Below are 16,806 nucleotides of genomic sequence, written 5' to 3'. Positions count from 1 at the left end.
CAAGAGCAAGAAGGGGGCCGAAAGTGTCAATAGTGCAAAGAAGGGCACTACCGGTGGGTTTTCTTATACGTGCTACAATTGTGGGCAACCGGGTCATATGGCTCGTGAGTGTCCGAAACCATCTTCCGGAAATAAAGTCACTTGTTTTAATTGCGGCAAAGAAGGGCATAAGAAGCCGGAGTGTCCCGACTTGTGAAACGACAATGTGAAGCGGTTAGAGAAGGCGGCAGGTACGACTAGGGGTCGCAACTACTTGATGACTAATGATGAAGCCAAACAATCGAACGAAGTTGTCTCAGGTACTTTCATGGTTAATTCTAATCCGGCGAGGATTCTTTTCGATAGCGGTGCAAATTTGTCGTTTGTGTCTCCTAAATTTGTGCCTAAACTTAATAGACTGTTAGATAAGTTAAGTCGTCCGATAGAAGTCGAAATAGCGGACGGCAAGACGGTGCTAGTGGTTGATGTGTGTGAAAATTGTGATGTTGTTTTTGGTGCCGAAACCTTTAAAATTGATCTTATTCCAATGACCTTGGGCGACTTTGATATTGTCATTGGTATGGATTGGCTCGATCGTTATAGAGCCGATATTGCATGCCATGATAAGTTTATTCGTGTGAAGACCCTAAGTGGGGGAGAGTTAATTATTCATGGTGATAAGCGAAGGAGACCGGTGCCGATATGCACTTTTGCATGGGCAGATATGCACTTTTGCATGGGCACGTCGTTTTGTTGTTAGTGGTGGCATGGCTTTCCTTGCTCATGTTGTTGATACTCGTAATGAGCCACCACCTATTCGTGAAATTCCGGTTGTTAGTGAATTCGAAGACGTTTTTCCGGACGAATTACCGGGTGTTCCGGCGGAAAGACAAGTTGAGTTTCGTATTGAGTTGGTTCCGGGAGCTACTCCCATTGCTAAAACTCCTTATCGTTTAGCACCAACAAAAATGCAAGAGTTGTTAAATCAAACCCAAGAGTTGCTCGAGAAGGGTTTTATTCGACCGAGTGCTTCGCCATGGGGCGCTCCGGTGTTATTTGTGAAGAAGAAAGATGGTAGTATGCGTATGTGCATTGATTACCGTGAGTTGAATAAAGTGACGATCAAGAATCATTATCCATTACCTAGGATTGACGATTTATTTGATCAACTTCAAGGTGCAACATATTTCTCTAAGATCGACCTACGGTCCGGTTATCACCAAATGCGGGTCCGTGAGGAAGACATAGAGAAAACGGCTTTTCGATCGCGTTACGGGCATTATGAGTTTGTAGTTATGCCCTTTGGTCTTACGAATGCACCGGCGGCATTCATGGATCTTATGAACCGAGTGTGCCAACCTATGTTGGACAAGTCGGTAATAGTGTTCATTGACGACATACTAGTCTACTCGAAAAGTATGAACGAACATGAACATCATTTGCGTGAAGTATTGAAGACGCTACGAAAGGAGAAGTTGTATGCAAAGTTCTCCAAATGTGAATTTTGGCTAAGGGAAGTTCAATTCCTTGGTCATATTGTGAACGAAAACGGTATTCAAGTAGATCTGGGGAAGATCGAGACGGTGAAGAGTTGGGGACGACCGACTATGCCTACGAAAATCCGAAGTTTTCTCGGATTGGCCGGTTATTATCGTCGGTTTATCCAAGATTTTTCTAAGATCGCTTCTTCGTTGACGAAATTGACAAGGAAGAATGCGAGGTTTGTTTGGGAGAACGAGCAAGAAATTGCTTTTCAATTGTTAAAAGAGAAGTTGTGTCAAGCTCCGGTGTTAGTATTACCGGAAGGTGTTGAAGACATGGTGGTTTATTGTGATGCTTCCTTAAATGGTCTCGGGTGTGTTCTAATGCAAAGAGGTAAAGTCATCGCTTATGCCTCTCGACAATTAAAGGAACATGAAACAAGGTATCTGACTCATGATCTTAAGTTGGCGGCGGTTGTGCATGCGTTGAAAATTTGGTGCCATTACTTGTATGGTGTCAAGTGTACGATTTATTCGGATCATAAGAGTTTGAAACATCTCTTTAATCAACGAGATTTGAATTATCGCCAACGTAGGTGGATGGATGTGGTGAAAGACTACGATTGTGAAATACTTTATCATCCGGGTAAGGCGAATGTGGTCGCGGATGCGTTGAGTCGAAAGAGTCAACATCCGGCGATACGAGTTGGATCGTTACGTTTGATTATTACCAACGATTTTCTTGAAAAGCTTGGTGAGATTCAAATAGAGGCTTATGTTCACAACAAGCATACGGAGCGAATCGTGGGCCAATCGGAGTTTATTACTATGGGTCCGCGTGGTTTGTTGTCTTTCCAAGGAAGGGTGTGGGTGCCTAAGATGGGTGCTTACCGACGAGTGCTACTTGATGAAGCACATAAGTCAAAATATTCCATTCATCCGGGCGCGACAAAAATGTATCTTGACTTAAAGAAAGATTATTGGTGGCCGGGCATGAAGCGTGATGTTGTGAAGTATGTTGAGCAATGCGTCACGTGTTTGCAAGTAAAAGCCGAACACCAAAAGCCGTATGGTAAATTGTAACCGTTAGAAATTCCGAAATGGAAATGGGAGCACATTACCATGGATTTCATAACAAAGTTACCTAAGACAGCGAGAACCCAATTTGATACGATTTGGGTGATAGTTGACCGGTTGACGAAAAGTGCTTTGTTTCTTCCCATTAAAGAAGCGATATCGTCGGAGACCTTGGCTAAGTTGTTTATCAAGGAAGTGGTCGCTCGACATGGGGTTCCTATATCTATTATTTCGGATCGAGATACCCGTTTTACATCTCGATTTTGGGAAAAGTTTCATGAGGATATGGGTACACAATTGAAGTTGAGCACGGCGTATCATCCTCAAATGGACGGTCAAACCGAACGTACGAACCAAACTTTGGAAGATATGTTACGGGCATGCATTATTGATTTCGGTGGTAGTTGGGATGAGCATTTGCCTTTGGTGGAATTCTCGTACAATAATAGTTATCATACTAGTATCGGGATGCCACCTTATGAGATGCTTTACGGGCGGAGGTGTCGAACTCCCATTTGTTGGGGAGAAGTGGGTCAAAGAGAAATCGGGAGTACCGATTTGGTTTTAGAGACGAATAACAAGATTGATATTATTCGGGAACATTTGAGAAAGGCTCAAGATAGACAAAAGTCGTATGCTGATAAACGTAGACGAACGATCGAATTTCAAGAAGGCGATATGGTGATGCTTAAGGTTTCGCCATGGAAGGGTATTATTCGATTTCGAAAATGGGGAAAGTTAGCTCCTCGGTTTATTGGTCCCTTTAAAGTTTTAGCTCTTGTTGGTGAAGTTGCGTATCGTTTGGAATTACCCAAAGAGCTTGCGGGGATTCATAATACATTTCATGTTTCCCATCTCCGTAAGTGTCTTGCGGATGATTCATCATGGGTGCCGTTAGACGAAATTGAGCTAAATAACAAGTTGGAGTATGTTGAGGAGCCGGTTGCTATACTCGATGAAAAGGTTAAGAAATTGAGAAATAAAGAGGTGAGGACTTTTAAAGTCCAATGGCGTCGAAGTATAGGTTCCGAGTTTACTTGGGAGCCCGAAGAGTTCGTGTTGGTATATCTTCCCTCTTGTCATGCGGCTTGGATTGCGAGGACGCAATCCGAATAAGTGGGGGAGAGTTGTAAGGCCCTAATCAGTTTGTACAGCAGTGTAATTATGTTACATAGAGTGTGGGTGATGTTGTGCAGTTAAACAGAAGTCACTAAGTGAGCTGAGCCTAGTGCGCGTCGCGCACACTAAAGGGAGCGCGCCGCGCACCCCTTACTGTAGCCGGGTTCCAGCTTTTTAAATCAGATATTTTGATGGGCATTTTGGTAAATTCACTTATGGACGGGTTAAGGACAGATAGGTCAGTTTGTGGAGCACCATTACTCCATTATCAACAACCTTATCACTTTAACTTTAATTCTAGAGAGAGATTGTGATTTTTGAGAGAGAAGGCTTAAATCCAAGAGGAAGGAGCTTGTTTTGGGTTAAAGTCCAAGCATTAAAGTCGTTCATCTTATCTCTAGCTTCGTTGTGGTATGTTCTAATTTTATTTTCCTTACTTTGATTTAGTGTAAGGGTTAGGGTTTGAGTAAATGATGAACACAAAACCCATTATTGGTGATTTTGGGTGTTCTTGGGTAAAATTGAGTCTTGAATACTAATTGGTGACTAGTCTAGGGTTTCAAAGTATTAAATGATGTTTATGAACCCTAATTGGTGAGTTAATTGCTAACACACCTAGTTATTTAGTAAATGGGTGTTGGTTAGTTAGTGGATGACCCGAAATGGGTGTGTTGTCTTAAAATGGTTATTTGGGTAATAAATTGACCTAGTTTGGAAAGATGGGTACGAATTACCCTAACTATGTATTAGTTGGTGTTGTTGGACCTTAATCACTAGCTTTAAAGTGATTAGTGGTGGTCTTGACTTTAATTGGGCGGTTTTGGTATAATTGGACGATTTAATACATTAAGTCATTAAATGCTCATGTGTAAGTGTTAGTATTGAGTCCACTTAGCTTGTGTGTTGATCAAGTACTTATTATATTAGGTACTTTGCTTTGAAGCTTGTGGAGGTTGAAATCGTCATCTAATTGTTAAGGTGAGTGGAATAATTATATGCGTATGTATATAATGTATCTATTTGTTGTAGCGTGAAAGGTGTAGTGTCGAGGTGTTAAGACACCACGTTTCACGTAAAGGGTGTAGCATCGAGGTGTTAAGATGCCACTCGGGTGTAGCATCGAGGTGTTAAGATGCCACCTAGGAGTGTAGTGTCGAGGTGTTAAGACACCACTCCGTAAAATAATGAGTGTTGCATCGAGGTGTTAAGATGCCACTCGGGGTGATGTGCCGAGGTGTTAAGGTGCCACCCTAGGGGTTAGTGGTGCGAGGTGTTAAGTGCCCTAATGGATGTTATGAACACCGATGGTGTTTTCGCGAGCGCCGTTCCCTTGTACTATTGGTCGACCATGGTTACTTGTGTTGTAAGCATATTATATCATTTCGAGTTATATTATTATGCGGTTGTTGCTAGCTTGTGGTATTGGAGATTATAGCTTGTTAATGTGACGATAAGCTAATTGTGTTGCTAGCATGTTTGCGGTTTGTGTAAGTGTATGCAAGTAGGTATAATTATATATGTATTCGTATAATTATTGCATTCACTAAGCTTTGCTTACCCTCTCGTTGTTTACCATTTTATAGGTTCGGTTTTGGACAAGGGTAAGGGCATCGTATTGGACTAGAGATCCCGCTTGATACTAGGGGATGCTTTTGGCTTTAGTAGCTCTTGGAGTTTGACCGGTAGTTGGGTAGTTTAATCCCAAACGCCATGCTCATTGTGTAGTTTGGAACTTAAACTTTTTGGTGGTCGAAACTCTAGACTTGTATTAAACTTGTATTTTGGGTCGTGTGGGCCCCGCTTGTAAAACATCATTTTTATGTTTGATTCGTGTTAGTTTTACATATATAAGTTTGTTGTGAAAAGCGTTCGGTCTAAAAGTGTCGGGAAGTCGAAGATCTTTTTGCGAAAAATGGACATTTTGATCAGAACTATCTCAGGCCTTGTGCGCGCCGCGCACAGGCAGTGGTGCGCGCCGCGCACCTCCAGATCAGTTTTAAATTTTTTTTTATTCCGCGTTTTTGGTTGGTTAACGGGTTGGGTTGTTACAAAATCCTTCGGACATGATAAAAACAACATCGAAGTACTAAAACATCTGGTACTTTGGATGGGGTTCGTTAGGCCCAATAGACCTATCTTTAGGATTCGCGTCAATTAGTAGATCGGTTTACTAATTCTTAGGTTATCAAGCAAAAGGGGCATACTCGGCTTTGATCATTCACCCATATAATGTAGTTTCATTTACTTGTGTCTATTTCGTAAAACATTTATAAAACTGCATGTATTCTCATCCCAAAATATTAGATTTTAAAAGTGGGACTATAACTCACTTTCACAGATTTTTACTTCGTCGGGAAGTAAGAATTGACCACTGGTCGATTCACGAACCTATAACAAATATGTACATATATATATCAAAGTATGTTCAAAATATATTTACAACATTTTTAATACGTTTTAATGTTTTAAGTTTATTAAGTCAGCTGTCCTCGTTAGTAACCTACAACTAGTTGTCCATAGTTAGATGTACAGAAATAAATTGATATATATTTTATTGAATCAATCCACGACCCAGTGTATACACGTCTCAGGCTAGATCACAACTCAAAGTATATATATTTTTGGAATCAACCTCAACCCTGTATAGCTAACTCCAACATTACTGCATATAGAGTGTCTATGGTTGTTCCAAATAATATATATAGATGGGTCGATATGATATGTCAAAACATTTGTATACGTGTCTATGGTATCCCAAGATTACATAATATATTAGAATACATGTATAATATAATATAAGTTAGCTAGGATATGATTAATATAGATTTGTTACAATATTTCCCGTAGCTACAACAATAAAAAAATATCCAATCTTTTTTACCCATAACTTCTTCGTTTTAAATCCGTTTTGAGTGAATCAAATTTCCATGGATTCATATTGAACTCTATTTTATGAATCTAAACAGAAAAAGTATAGGTTTATAGTCAGAAATATAAGTTACAAGTTGTTTTTTTAAGAGGTAGTCATTTCAGTAGAAATGAACGACGTCCTGATGACCATTTTGAAAAACATACTTCCACTTTGAGTTTAACCATGATTTTTGGATATAGTTTCATGTTCATAAGAAAAATCATTTTCCCATAAGAACAACTTTTAAATCAAAGTTTATCATAGTTTTTAATTAGCTAACCCAAAACAGCCCGCGGTGTTACTACGACGACGTATGTCCGGTTTTACGGTGTTTTTCGTGTTTCCAGGTGTTAAATCATTAAGTTAGCATATCATATAGATATAGAACATGTGTTTAGTTGATTTTAAAAGTCAAGTTAGAAGGATTAACTTTTGTTTGCGAACAAGTTTAGAATTAACTAAACTATGTTCTAGTGATTTCAAGTTTAAACCTTCGAATAAGATAGCTTTATATGTATGAATAGAATGATGTTATGAACATCATTACTACCTCAATTTTTGTGGATAAACCTACTGGAAAAGAGACAAATGGATCTAGCTTCAAAGGATCCTTGGATGGCTTGAAAGTTCTTGAAGCAGAATCATGACACGAAAACAAGTTCAAGTAAGATCATCACTCGAAATAAGATTGTTATAGTTATAGAAATTGAACCAAATTTGAATATGAGTATTACCTTGAATTAGAAAGATAACCTACTGTAAATAACAAAGATTTCTTGAGGTTGGATGATCACTTGAGATGGATTTGCAAGATTGAAAGTAAGGTAGTAAACTTGAAAGTGTTTTTGGTGTGTTCTTGAGTAGTTGTTTTGTCGGTTGATCAAAGGTTGGTTTTAGGAGCTAGATTGATGAAGACTTTGTTGAATATACTGGAGAACTCTTAGAACATCATCATAGAACAAGAGAGATATCAAATGGATGAAAGAAAGTTGCAAAATGAAAGTGTGTGTGTGTGTGAAAAAAACGTGAATGAGGGTGATCATATAAGCAAGTTGTATTTTGATTTTTAGTGTAATAATTCTAGCAAGTTGCCAAAATGGTTGGTTCCACAAGTTGATTAATCATTTAAGGCTGCTAACGAGCAGATTTTTATTGGTATAGATGAATAGTAAGTACATCTAGAAGCTGCGTATTGTACGAGTACAAATACGTGTGTATACGAGTAGAATTTTAGATGAAAATGAATGAGAATGTAATTGTAAGCATTTTTGGTAAGTAGAAGTATCTTGATAAGTGTCTTGAAGTATTTCAAAAGTGTATGAATACATATTAAAACACTACATGTAAATACATTTTAACTGAGTCGTTAAGTCATCGTTAGTCATTACATGTATATGTTGTTTTGAAACCTTTAGGTTAACGGTCTTGTTAAATGTTGTTAACCCATTGTTTATTATATCTAAAGAGATGTTAAATTATTACATTATCATGATATTATGATATATAATATATCTTAGTATGATATATATACAGTTAAATGTCGTTACAACGATAATCGTTGCATATATGACTCGCTTCGAAATCATTAAGTTAGTAGTCTTATTTTTACATATGTAGTTCATTGTTAATACACTTAATGATATATTTACTTATCATTTAACATAAATAACCAAATGTATCAATATCTTAATAAGATTCATATGTACTTAGTAAGACGTCGTTATAACGATAATCGTTATATATATATATATATATATATATATATATATATATATATATATATATATATATATATATATATATATATATATATATCATTTTCGAGTTTCTTAATTCAATAGTCTCATTTTTATGTATATAACACATTGTTAAAATATCTAATGAGATATTTTCTTGTCATAATATCATGTTAACTATATATATAACCATATATATGTCATCATATAGTTTTTACAAGTTTTAACGTTCATGAATCACCGGTCAACTTAGGTGGTCAATTGTCCATATGAAACCTATTTCAATTAATCAAGTCTTAACAAGTTTGATTGCTTAACATGTTGGAAATATTTAATCATGCAAAAATAGTTTTCATTTAATATATAATCATGGAAAAGTTCGGGTCACTACACGTGCTAAGGTTATGATGAGAAGGTAATGTTTTTGACTTACCTATCTGTTGCTCTGGGTCATAATCGGATATCACCGGGTTCTCGAAAAGAGTTGTTTCGCGTTGTTTCAACTTCTTATTTTGAGACGATGGCGGTGTCTCATATGGTCGCTTGGCAGAATCTATTTTGGTGAGTGGGGATCTGGCTGTTAAATCAACAACTGGTATTGGATGCTTTTCCTTCCCAGAAGTTGTTGTTGATTTTGATTCCGGGCTCGTTAATAGATTGGTAATCAAAGTTTTTGGGTTTAGCTTGCTATCGACTTCCTCGATTCTCATCTTGAAATTAAAGGAGTGGCATGTGAATGTAAACGACTTGAGGATTGGTTGAGAAATTGATTAATGAGGAGTATTTTGATTTACGGGTGAGGATTTTATGATTTCTGAGGATGATATATATATATATATATATATATATATATATATATATATATATATATATATATATAGGGAGGTTGAGAATGTTAATCGATTATGCTTAAGCCCCAATCATGTAAATTTAATGGTAATATTTTTCGTCAACGGTTGGAAACGGTAACTTTGTTTGATCAAACGGTAACAAAGGCATAGCGAAATAATTCAATGCGGGTTGCAGTAATAAGTAACTGCGAATTTTATTTTTTAGAGTTTATCATGCTGCATTTCTTATGCAAAACAAGGTATTATAATCTTGATTGACAATTTTTATTTGATTTAATTATATTTATTTATTGAGAAAAATATTTATATATTCAAAATTTTAGGCCCTCCTAAATTTTTGGACTCTAGGCGGTTGCCTATCTTGTCCATACTCGAAGACACCTCTACTCTAAACTTACAAATGGAGTAGTATAACTACAAGTATTTGAAGTATATACCAATTATGTGGTAGGATCAAGGGGGAAGTAACTAATCGGAGGGAAGCAAAACTTTTTTTTTTTTGTTTTTTGAAAAAACTTTTTTCACGAACATTATAGATTGGATGAAAATATGAATATTTAATAAAGACATTTTGTGATAAATGTTTTAATTTTGGTGGGAAAATGCTCGAAGAAGTAATATATAACAATTATCGTGTTTTTCGGGCGTATGTTGAGATTTTAGATATTAGGGTTTAGATATTAGGGTTTATAGGGTTTAGATATTAGGGTTTAGAAAATTAGGGTTTAGATTTAGGATTTAGATTGAGTTTTTAACACGAACGGTTTAGAGTTTAGAGTTTAGGGTTTAGGGTTTCGGGTTTGGAGTTTTGGGTTTAGGGACTAAACCCAAAACACCAAACCCTAAACCCTAAACTCTAAATAGGGCTAAATTTTGCTTTACAAAACATGAAGAAAAAAAAACGTTAACATTCTTCACGATCAATATTATCTTGAATGTTATTTTTGTCGATCGTTTTCCCGCCTAAATAATAACATTCATCACGAAGTGTCTTTTCTAAATGTTCATATTTTCGTGTGATCTTGATGCCTGAAAAAAAAAATTCCAAGAAAAACGAAAAAAAAAAATTTACTTCCCCCACTTTCCCGGATGAGTTAGTTTCCTATTGATCATGCCCCTACCGATTATTACCAAGTGTATAATTAACTCTTACTCGTACTACTATTATTTTTGGTTTTTACGTGCAAACAGAGGTTTCCAAATAAAACTAGCAAAAGAAACTAAAAGCCCAGACAGGCCTAAATGAGGCCACATGATCACCGAGCCTGGTCCACAACCGCATTTGAAGCCCAGCCCACATTCATAATGCCGAGGAGATGACCAGATTCCGACGAGTAAAGTATATTAATAATATTGGAACGTTTTATATCTAAATTACGTTCTTTTAACAAAACATTTTAATAATCAAAATTTTATTATATTGAAAACGTTTTCTTACATTAAATATTATGATAGTTAAATAATTAACTTATCAAGAATCACTTGGAAAAAATATTGTAAAGCATGCATTGAAAATTAAGCAGGAATCTCTACTAATTTTGTCTAGTCCATGTTATTTGATACTTTGTTTTCACTTGTAGATTACACTACCATTTATTCCGAATATCGTTAAAAAGAAAAGTTTTCTTAAATCACAGTGGACCTCACAACAGAGACCCGTAACAATAACACAATCTATAAGAGATTTGATAAATATCTTTTAATTTAATCGTTCAGCATTATCTTTTAATTCCATAGTTAAATATATCAAATAGATAAGTTATAAAATATATATATATATATATATATATATATATATATATATATATATATATATATATATATATATATATATATATATATATATAGGGGCACGATCCATGGATAAGCTTAAAAGGAGTACAAACCGGATAAGCAAAATAAAAATTTTTTTTTTGAATTTTTTTTTTACATTCATAAATCTGCATTAAAATGCACTTCTAATCAATTTTTTTCATAAAAAAAAAAGTTCAAAATCTTTCAAAAATCGATGATGAATGGTAAAATTAACCATTCATTGGGTTAATTTATCATTCATCTTGTTTACGATTAATGATAAAATTAATCAATGCTAAAAAAACCAGATGAATGGTTAAATTAATCATTCATCTGTTTTTTTATCATTCATCATAAACAGAAGAATGGTTAAATTAACCATTCATCTGCTTTTTTTTAGCATTAATTAATTTTATCATTCATCTCGAGCAAAAATGAATGATAAATTAACCAGATGAATGGTTAATTTTACCATTCATCATCAATTTTTACCATTCATCATCGATGTTTACCATTCATCATCGATTTTCGAATGATTTTGTTCAAAAACTTTTTAAAATTTTTTCGTTTTCTTCTATTTGCATATTAAATGATCGTTTTTTTTTTTTTTTTTAAAATTTGAAATTTTATTTATCTAGTTTGTGCCCCATTTAGTGCTTATCCATAGATTGGTCCAATATATATATATATATATATATATATATATATATATATATATATATATATATATATATATATATATATAATGGTTCGTGAATCGTCTGGTCGAGGTTAAATGAATACATGAATATAGTTTGTGAGATTAAATTGAAATTTGAGATGAACCAAAATCAAATCATAGTATTTCCACTTAACGTATTCAAGAATTCAATATGTAGTTAATAAAAACCAGAGTCAATTAATAATAAATAGTAACTCCAACAGATCGCCAATTACCGCTATTCGATTCTCATTTCTCCCGGAGACGATAAAACGGTATGTAAACCCTAACCTCTTTTTTATATATTTATCATATTTATTTATTCATGAATTGTTCCAGGTCTTCATCTTAATGTTGATGTGGTATTAGGATTTAGCTATATCTTATTTCACATCGGTCATGGCATAGAGTTAACTAATCGATATACGGTGCTAAATGATTATAAACTGTAGGAATGTAGCTATCCATAATCGATATATCTTAATTCTGCTGCCATACCATTCTGAAACCAAATTTTGAGGAACATATAATGAAATTGATGATTAATTAGGGTTTGCTAATGCAAGACTACTATTTTAGATGCCGTGCTAACTGATTACAAAGTGTAGACCTCTAGCTATCCATGTTGACATGAACTTGTTACTCTATGGGTATGTTTGGCAAAACTAGCTGGTAGTTGATAGTTTTTAGCTGATATCTGGTAGTTTTTAGCTGATAGCTGGTAGATGTTAGCTTTTTAAATATATTTTGGTGTTTGGGAGAGGAACTGAATCTGTTAAATAAAGAGTAAAATGACAAAAAGCTAGAAGCTAAATGCTAAACGCTGCTTCTAGTAGCTTTTAACTTTTTCCCTCTATCTAAAAGCTTTAAGCTCCTTTAACCAAACGGAGTTTTTTTTTATTAACTAGGAGCTTTTTCATAAAAGCTAAAAGCTCCAAAAAGCTACGCGCCAAACATAGCCTATGTAAGACAGTTTTACCTCTATTGATCACATGTTTACAGAAAAAAATTTCCTTGAACAACTTTGTCAGATGTTAGAGTTGGACATTTTAATCCGTGTATTTATGAATAGCCCATTCGGGGGATGCTCACTAACGTTTCCAACATAATTATATATGCCATGGAATCATTTTAAAACAAAATTTTGATTTCACACGGGTTCTGGCATAAGGTTGCTTAATCAATATTCAAGTCAATCATATCCGATATACAACAACAACAACAATACCCAATCCCACACATGTAGGGTATGGGGAGGTGGGACTTAGACAATCCTTCCTCTACCCTAGGACAAAGAGAAGTCATTTCACCACCCTGAGTGAAACACTCACAAGGGTAGAGAAAGTCCTCCCTCTCTATGTTCGACGGATAAAGAGATTGCTTCTAACGGACCTCCGGCTAAAAAAAAAAAAAAAATTTGATAAATAAATAAATAACTCGTAAAAAGTAAAAGTCGACGCCATGAAAATGGTGGAACAAATTTCCATGGGTTTTAAGTGTTGCCTGGGATTCGATTTAGGCTCTAAGCTACAGTCAAGTCGCCAATAAGTAGACGCTTGCTGATGGCTCCCGAAACAGAGCCGTAATTTTTTTTTCCGATATGTCGCCAATAATCATGTGATCAATAAGTAGTCGCCAATAAGTCCCCAATAATCATATCCGATATGTATTATTATATATTATATATTTTGTATTTTTTTCTATGAGATATTTTTTTTTTATTATTGTGTTTTTATTTTTTATTATTGTGTTATATTTTTTCTTTGATGCGAAGTTATGGTTTTGGTTTACCTGATTCCTATAAAAAGTAGTATAGTTCTAATTCTTGAATAATTAGTCAATCAAAACCAAAGATATTGCCAGTTGTAACCAATTACTCAATTTTCACGTCCCACCCATTTTATCGCCTTAATCTGAAGTAGTAAGGTTAAGTTTTATTTATTCTGTTAATACCCAAGATTTATTATTTTCTTTATTGATAATCACTTCTTCCTCATATAGATTTGTTACCGAGCTTCTTAAAAAGTATCATCATGGATAAATCACTAGCAAAATCAAAGAGAGCACATTCTCAACACCATAAAAAACATCATCCAAATCAAAAGCCGAAAGGTGCTACTAGTTCTGCAGGCATATCTGGTACAAACAAGGCACCATCGAAGGAAGTTAAAGAAAAACCTCGGCTACCGCGGGGCCCAGCTGCACTCCCCTCTAATTGGGACCGTTATGAGGACGAAGATGATTCGATAACGGAAGGTCAAATAGACAGTCAATCTAGTCAACCAAGTGACATTGTTTTACCTAAAAGTAAAGGTGCAGATTATGCTTACTTGATTTCAGAGGCCAAGTCCCAAAAATCTACAAGGATCTCATCGGATATCTTTCCATCTCTCGATGACTTTATATCTGGTAGGTTATTTGTTCCTTTCACTAATCCATTCAGTTTCTAGAGGAGGCCAGTTTTCTTGAATGAGCACAAATAGTACAATGTGGTTCCTCTTGTTGTACATTAACAGATCTCGAGAACTGGTATAATTAAAGCTAAAACTTTTTTAAAAAATAATATCGCCTGTGTCTATGTTCATTTACTTGATGTATCTTATGATGCAACTGCATACCCTATTTTTTGGTCTCGTATGTGTGTTTGTGTTTTCATACCCACTGTAATATTCTACAGATCATCTCCATCCTGTTACCCACAATTTTAATATAGTTGAGGGCAAGTTTTGAAATCTGCCTACTGTGTATGACTTTACTTATTAACTATGTGAGTCAATACTTGAAAAATCTTGAGGCGGACAGGACAATTTAATGGCAGGATCAAAGTTCATCATTCATTTTGTTGACTTCAATTAAGATTGTGTTTGCATGTTTGTTTGTTACCCGAAAAAAGCCAAACTTTCTATACCTTTTTTAAATTTTCCTGCAAAATATGGAAAGAACAGCAATTTGATATAAACCTATATGTGAGGAATCCTTCTTGAAAAGATATGCGCCATTAAAATCTCCATAAAATGCAATTTTTACTCGCAGAAGAGTGTGGGCTAAAGTCTTGTAATACAATTGTGTGGAGTACCTTAGCATACAAAAAAGTACGGTTTTTTTCCTTTTGTTTTGTGCAGATGATTAATGATTAATTTGTTTTTGCTAGATTTTGGTAAGGAAAAAGACTTCTTTGCTGTCCGAGGCGAAAGCTTGTTATCATCATTAAATAACGATACTTTTTATGTGGATGATAAGACACCTGCAAGCTATGAGGTACTTTAATTTTCATCAAATATTTTTCTGTTCTATTTACTTGGTGAATTTAGAACCGCCGTGTCAGTCAAATTAGGGATATCATAGTTTTACTCATACAACATAACGAGTAATGATCAAAAGGTATAACTATAAATTAAGATTAAAATTCCTAATATTCACCAGGCAGTCAAGAACATCGAATGAAAGTGAATTGCAACCTAATGAAAAAATGAATAGATATGTAGTTTCTAATATTGGTAACAACTTACAAATATCACCACTTCAGAGCAATCTTAATAGATTACTATTGTAGTTATATCCTATTACTATAAGTTCCTGTACGCAATATCATTTAGATGGGTCAACTGATATCTTGTTTATGCGTCCAGGCTTCATTTCTGTCACTGAATTTGCACACTCTTTCGGAACAACTTGCAAAAATTGATTTACCAAAAAGACTTTTCATTGAAGATGATTTATTCCCTCCAGCACTGGTATGTAATAACTTTACTTACACTAAGCGTTTAATTTGGCTTTTTATTGAAGGAATATTTTTTCTTATCGTATCAAATAATTTGGTGGACAAAATGTAATTTCATATCACCCGCTGCCCTTTTCGAGCCATACCAAAAACTTAAAATTACAGTTACCACGTTAAATTTTTACATAATATATAGCCCTCTGTCACTAGTTCAAAAAAAATTCTTCATAAAAATAAACTTCTTCGTTTTGTCTCATACTTTTTTTTTTTTTTGGACAGTACTCTGAGATTGGGCAAGAACACCATAACTCTATCCAAGATCACAGTAATTTAAATAATAATGAGGTACATACACATGACCGTCTTAAAGTTGCATCACCCGCCACCACCAAGAGCCACCATGACCAAACTAGCAGCACCAGCTTGGACCCACCGGTGCAGTCCACGTCAATTTCATATCCAAAATCTGCTGCAAGGACAATTAAGGGCGAATCAAAACTTAAACCAGAAATGGCTGAAACTGAACTTGATATGCTGCTTGACTCGTTTGCTGATACTAGTTTGAAGGAGAATGTGTCAAACTCAAAGATAACAACAGATGCGTTTGATATCGATGGCACCCTTGATGACCTACTTAATGAGACGTCTACAACGTCTATGTTAGATCAGAACACTGTGTTTCAATCTCATGAGATTACGTCTATTCCTATTGGTTCGAGGTCTGAACTACTTGACGACTTTGATTCATGGTTAGATACAATTTGATTTTGTTTTGAATTAGTATCTGAATATTACAGTTGACAGAGTTGGGCGAAATGTTGAAAATACAAAGTAACTGAATACTTTTTTCCCTTTCTTTCCTCTTTATTTAAGATTTGTGGCAAAGAAAAGTAAAAATTACCATCACTATCACTATATAAGTTATTGAAGTAGCAGCTATGTAGCCGTCAATAATTTTGTCGTCCAAGTAATCTTTGTTACTAAAAAATTTTGTGGCTTAAATTGTAGAGTGAGGTTAAAGGTAAAATTTAAACATGTAAAGGCTATCGTAATAAGTTCAAATGACCTTCGACATTAGCTATGGATGGGTAACTGTTTGAAGGTGATTCGTGCTACCATGTTGAAAAAGTCGAGTGTGTCGATTGAAATAAAGAAGAGAAACAATCTCATTTCTTTCCTTTGATCAATATTTTTCAATGAGGGGATCATCTTAAGAGCATGCAAATAAAATGTCGAGCAATGTATAGCTTAAAATTCGCTGAACTATTCTAGTAAGCCCTTAGAGTTGAAGAAGCAGCTAGGACAAGGAATTTCACTTTAATTTTTTTTTACCTCTTCCATTGTATTGCCATGTTGAAAAGAGAAAATACTTTATTTATTTAGTTAATGATAGATTTGTACATCACTATTTTTTCAATCATATATCATCAAATGTGT

The 16,806-nt window shown here is 34.9% G+C and overlaps 1 protein-coding gene across 2 annotated transcripts; it reads left to right on the top strand.

Annotated features, from left to right (window-relative positions):
- The first annotated feature begins 11,803 nt into the window (after positions 1 to 11,803).
- LOC139873231 (protein ECERIFERUM 16) lies at positions 11,804 to 16,245 on the top strand. 2 transcript variants are annotated; one of them, XM_071861165.1, is made up of 5 exons: positions 11,804 to 11,923; positions 13,650 to 14,057; positions 14,800 to 14,906; positions 15,278 to 15,382; positions 15,649 to 16,244. In XM_071861165.1, exons 2-5 carry the CDS (start codon positions 13,682 to 13,684, stop codon positions 16,132 to 16,134), a joined length of 1,074 nt encoding a protein of 357 aa, XP_071717266.1. In that variant the 5' UTR covers positions 11,804 to 11,923; positions 13,650 to 13,681; the 3' UTR covers positions 16,135 to 16,244. The 2 variants fall into 2 exon arrangements, with proteins under 2 accessions (XP_071717266.1, XP_071717267.1); XM_071861166.1 differs by lacking the exon at positions 11,804 to 11,923 and adding an exon at positions 13,402 to 13,574 and having other exon boundaries at positions 15,649 to 16,245.
- Positions 16,246 to 16,806: the final 561 nt, after the last annotated feature.

This window comes from Rutidosis leptorrhynchoides, chromosome 10, assembly GCF_046630445.1.
Source record: "Rutidosis leptorrhynchoides isolate AG116_Rl617_1_P2 chromosome 10, CSIRO_AGI_Rlap_v1, whole genome shotgun sequence".
In the NCBI taxonomy this organism is placed as follows: Eukaryota; Viridiplantae; Streptophyta; class Magnoliopsida; order Asterales; family Asteraceae; genus Rutidosis; species Rutidosis leptorrhynchoides.
The sequence above is the reverse complement of the archived record's forward strand: the minus strand, read 5'-3'. Positions and strand labels throughout refer to the sequence as shown.

What these genes read in the sequence shown, in the direction of transcription:
- LOC139873231 (XM_071861166.1), top strand. Translation starts at nt 13,682, where the DNA reads ATGGATAAATCACTAGCAAAATCAAAGAGAGCACATTCTCAACACCAT. An exon ending in TCTCGATGACTTTATATCTG is followed by an intron (nt 14,058 to 14,799) that starts GTAGGTTATTTG and finishes TGTTTTTGCTAG; the next exon opens with ATTTTGGTAAGGAAAAAGAC. An exon ending in AGACACCTGCAAGCTATGAG is followed by an intron (nt 14,907 to 15,277) that starts GTACTTTAATTT and finishes TTATGCGTCCAG; the next exon opens with GCTTCATTTCTGTCACTGAA.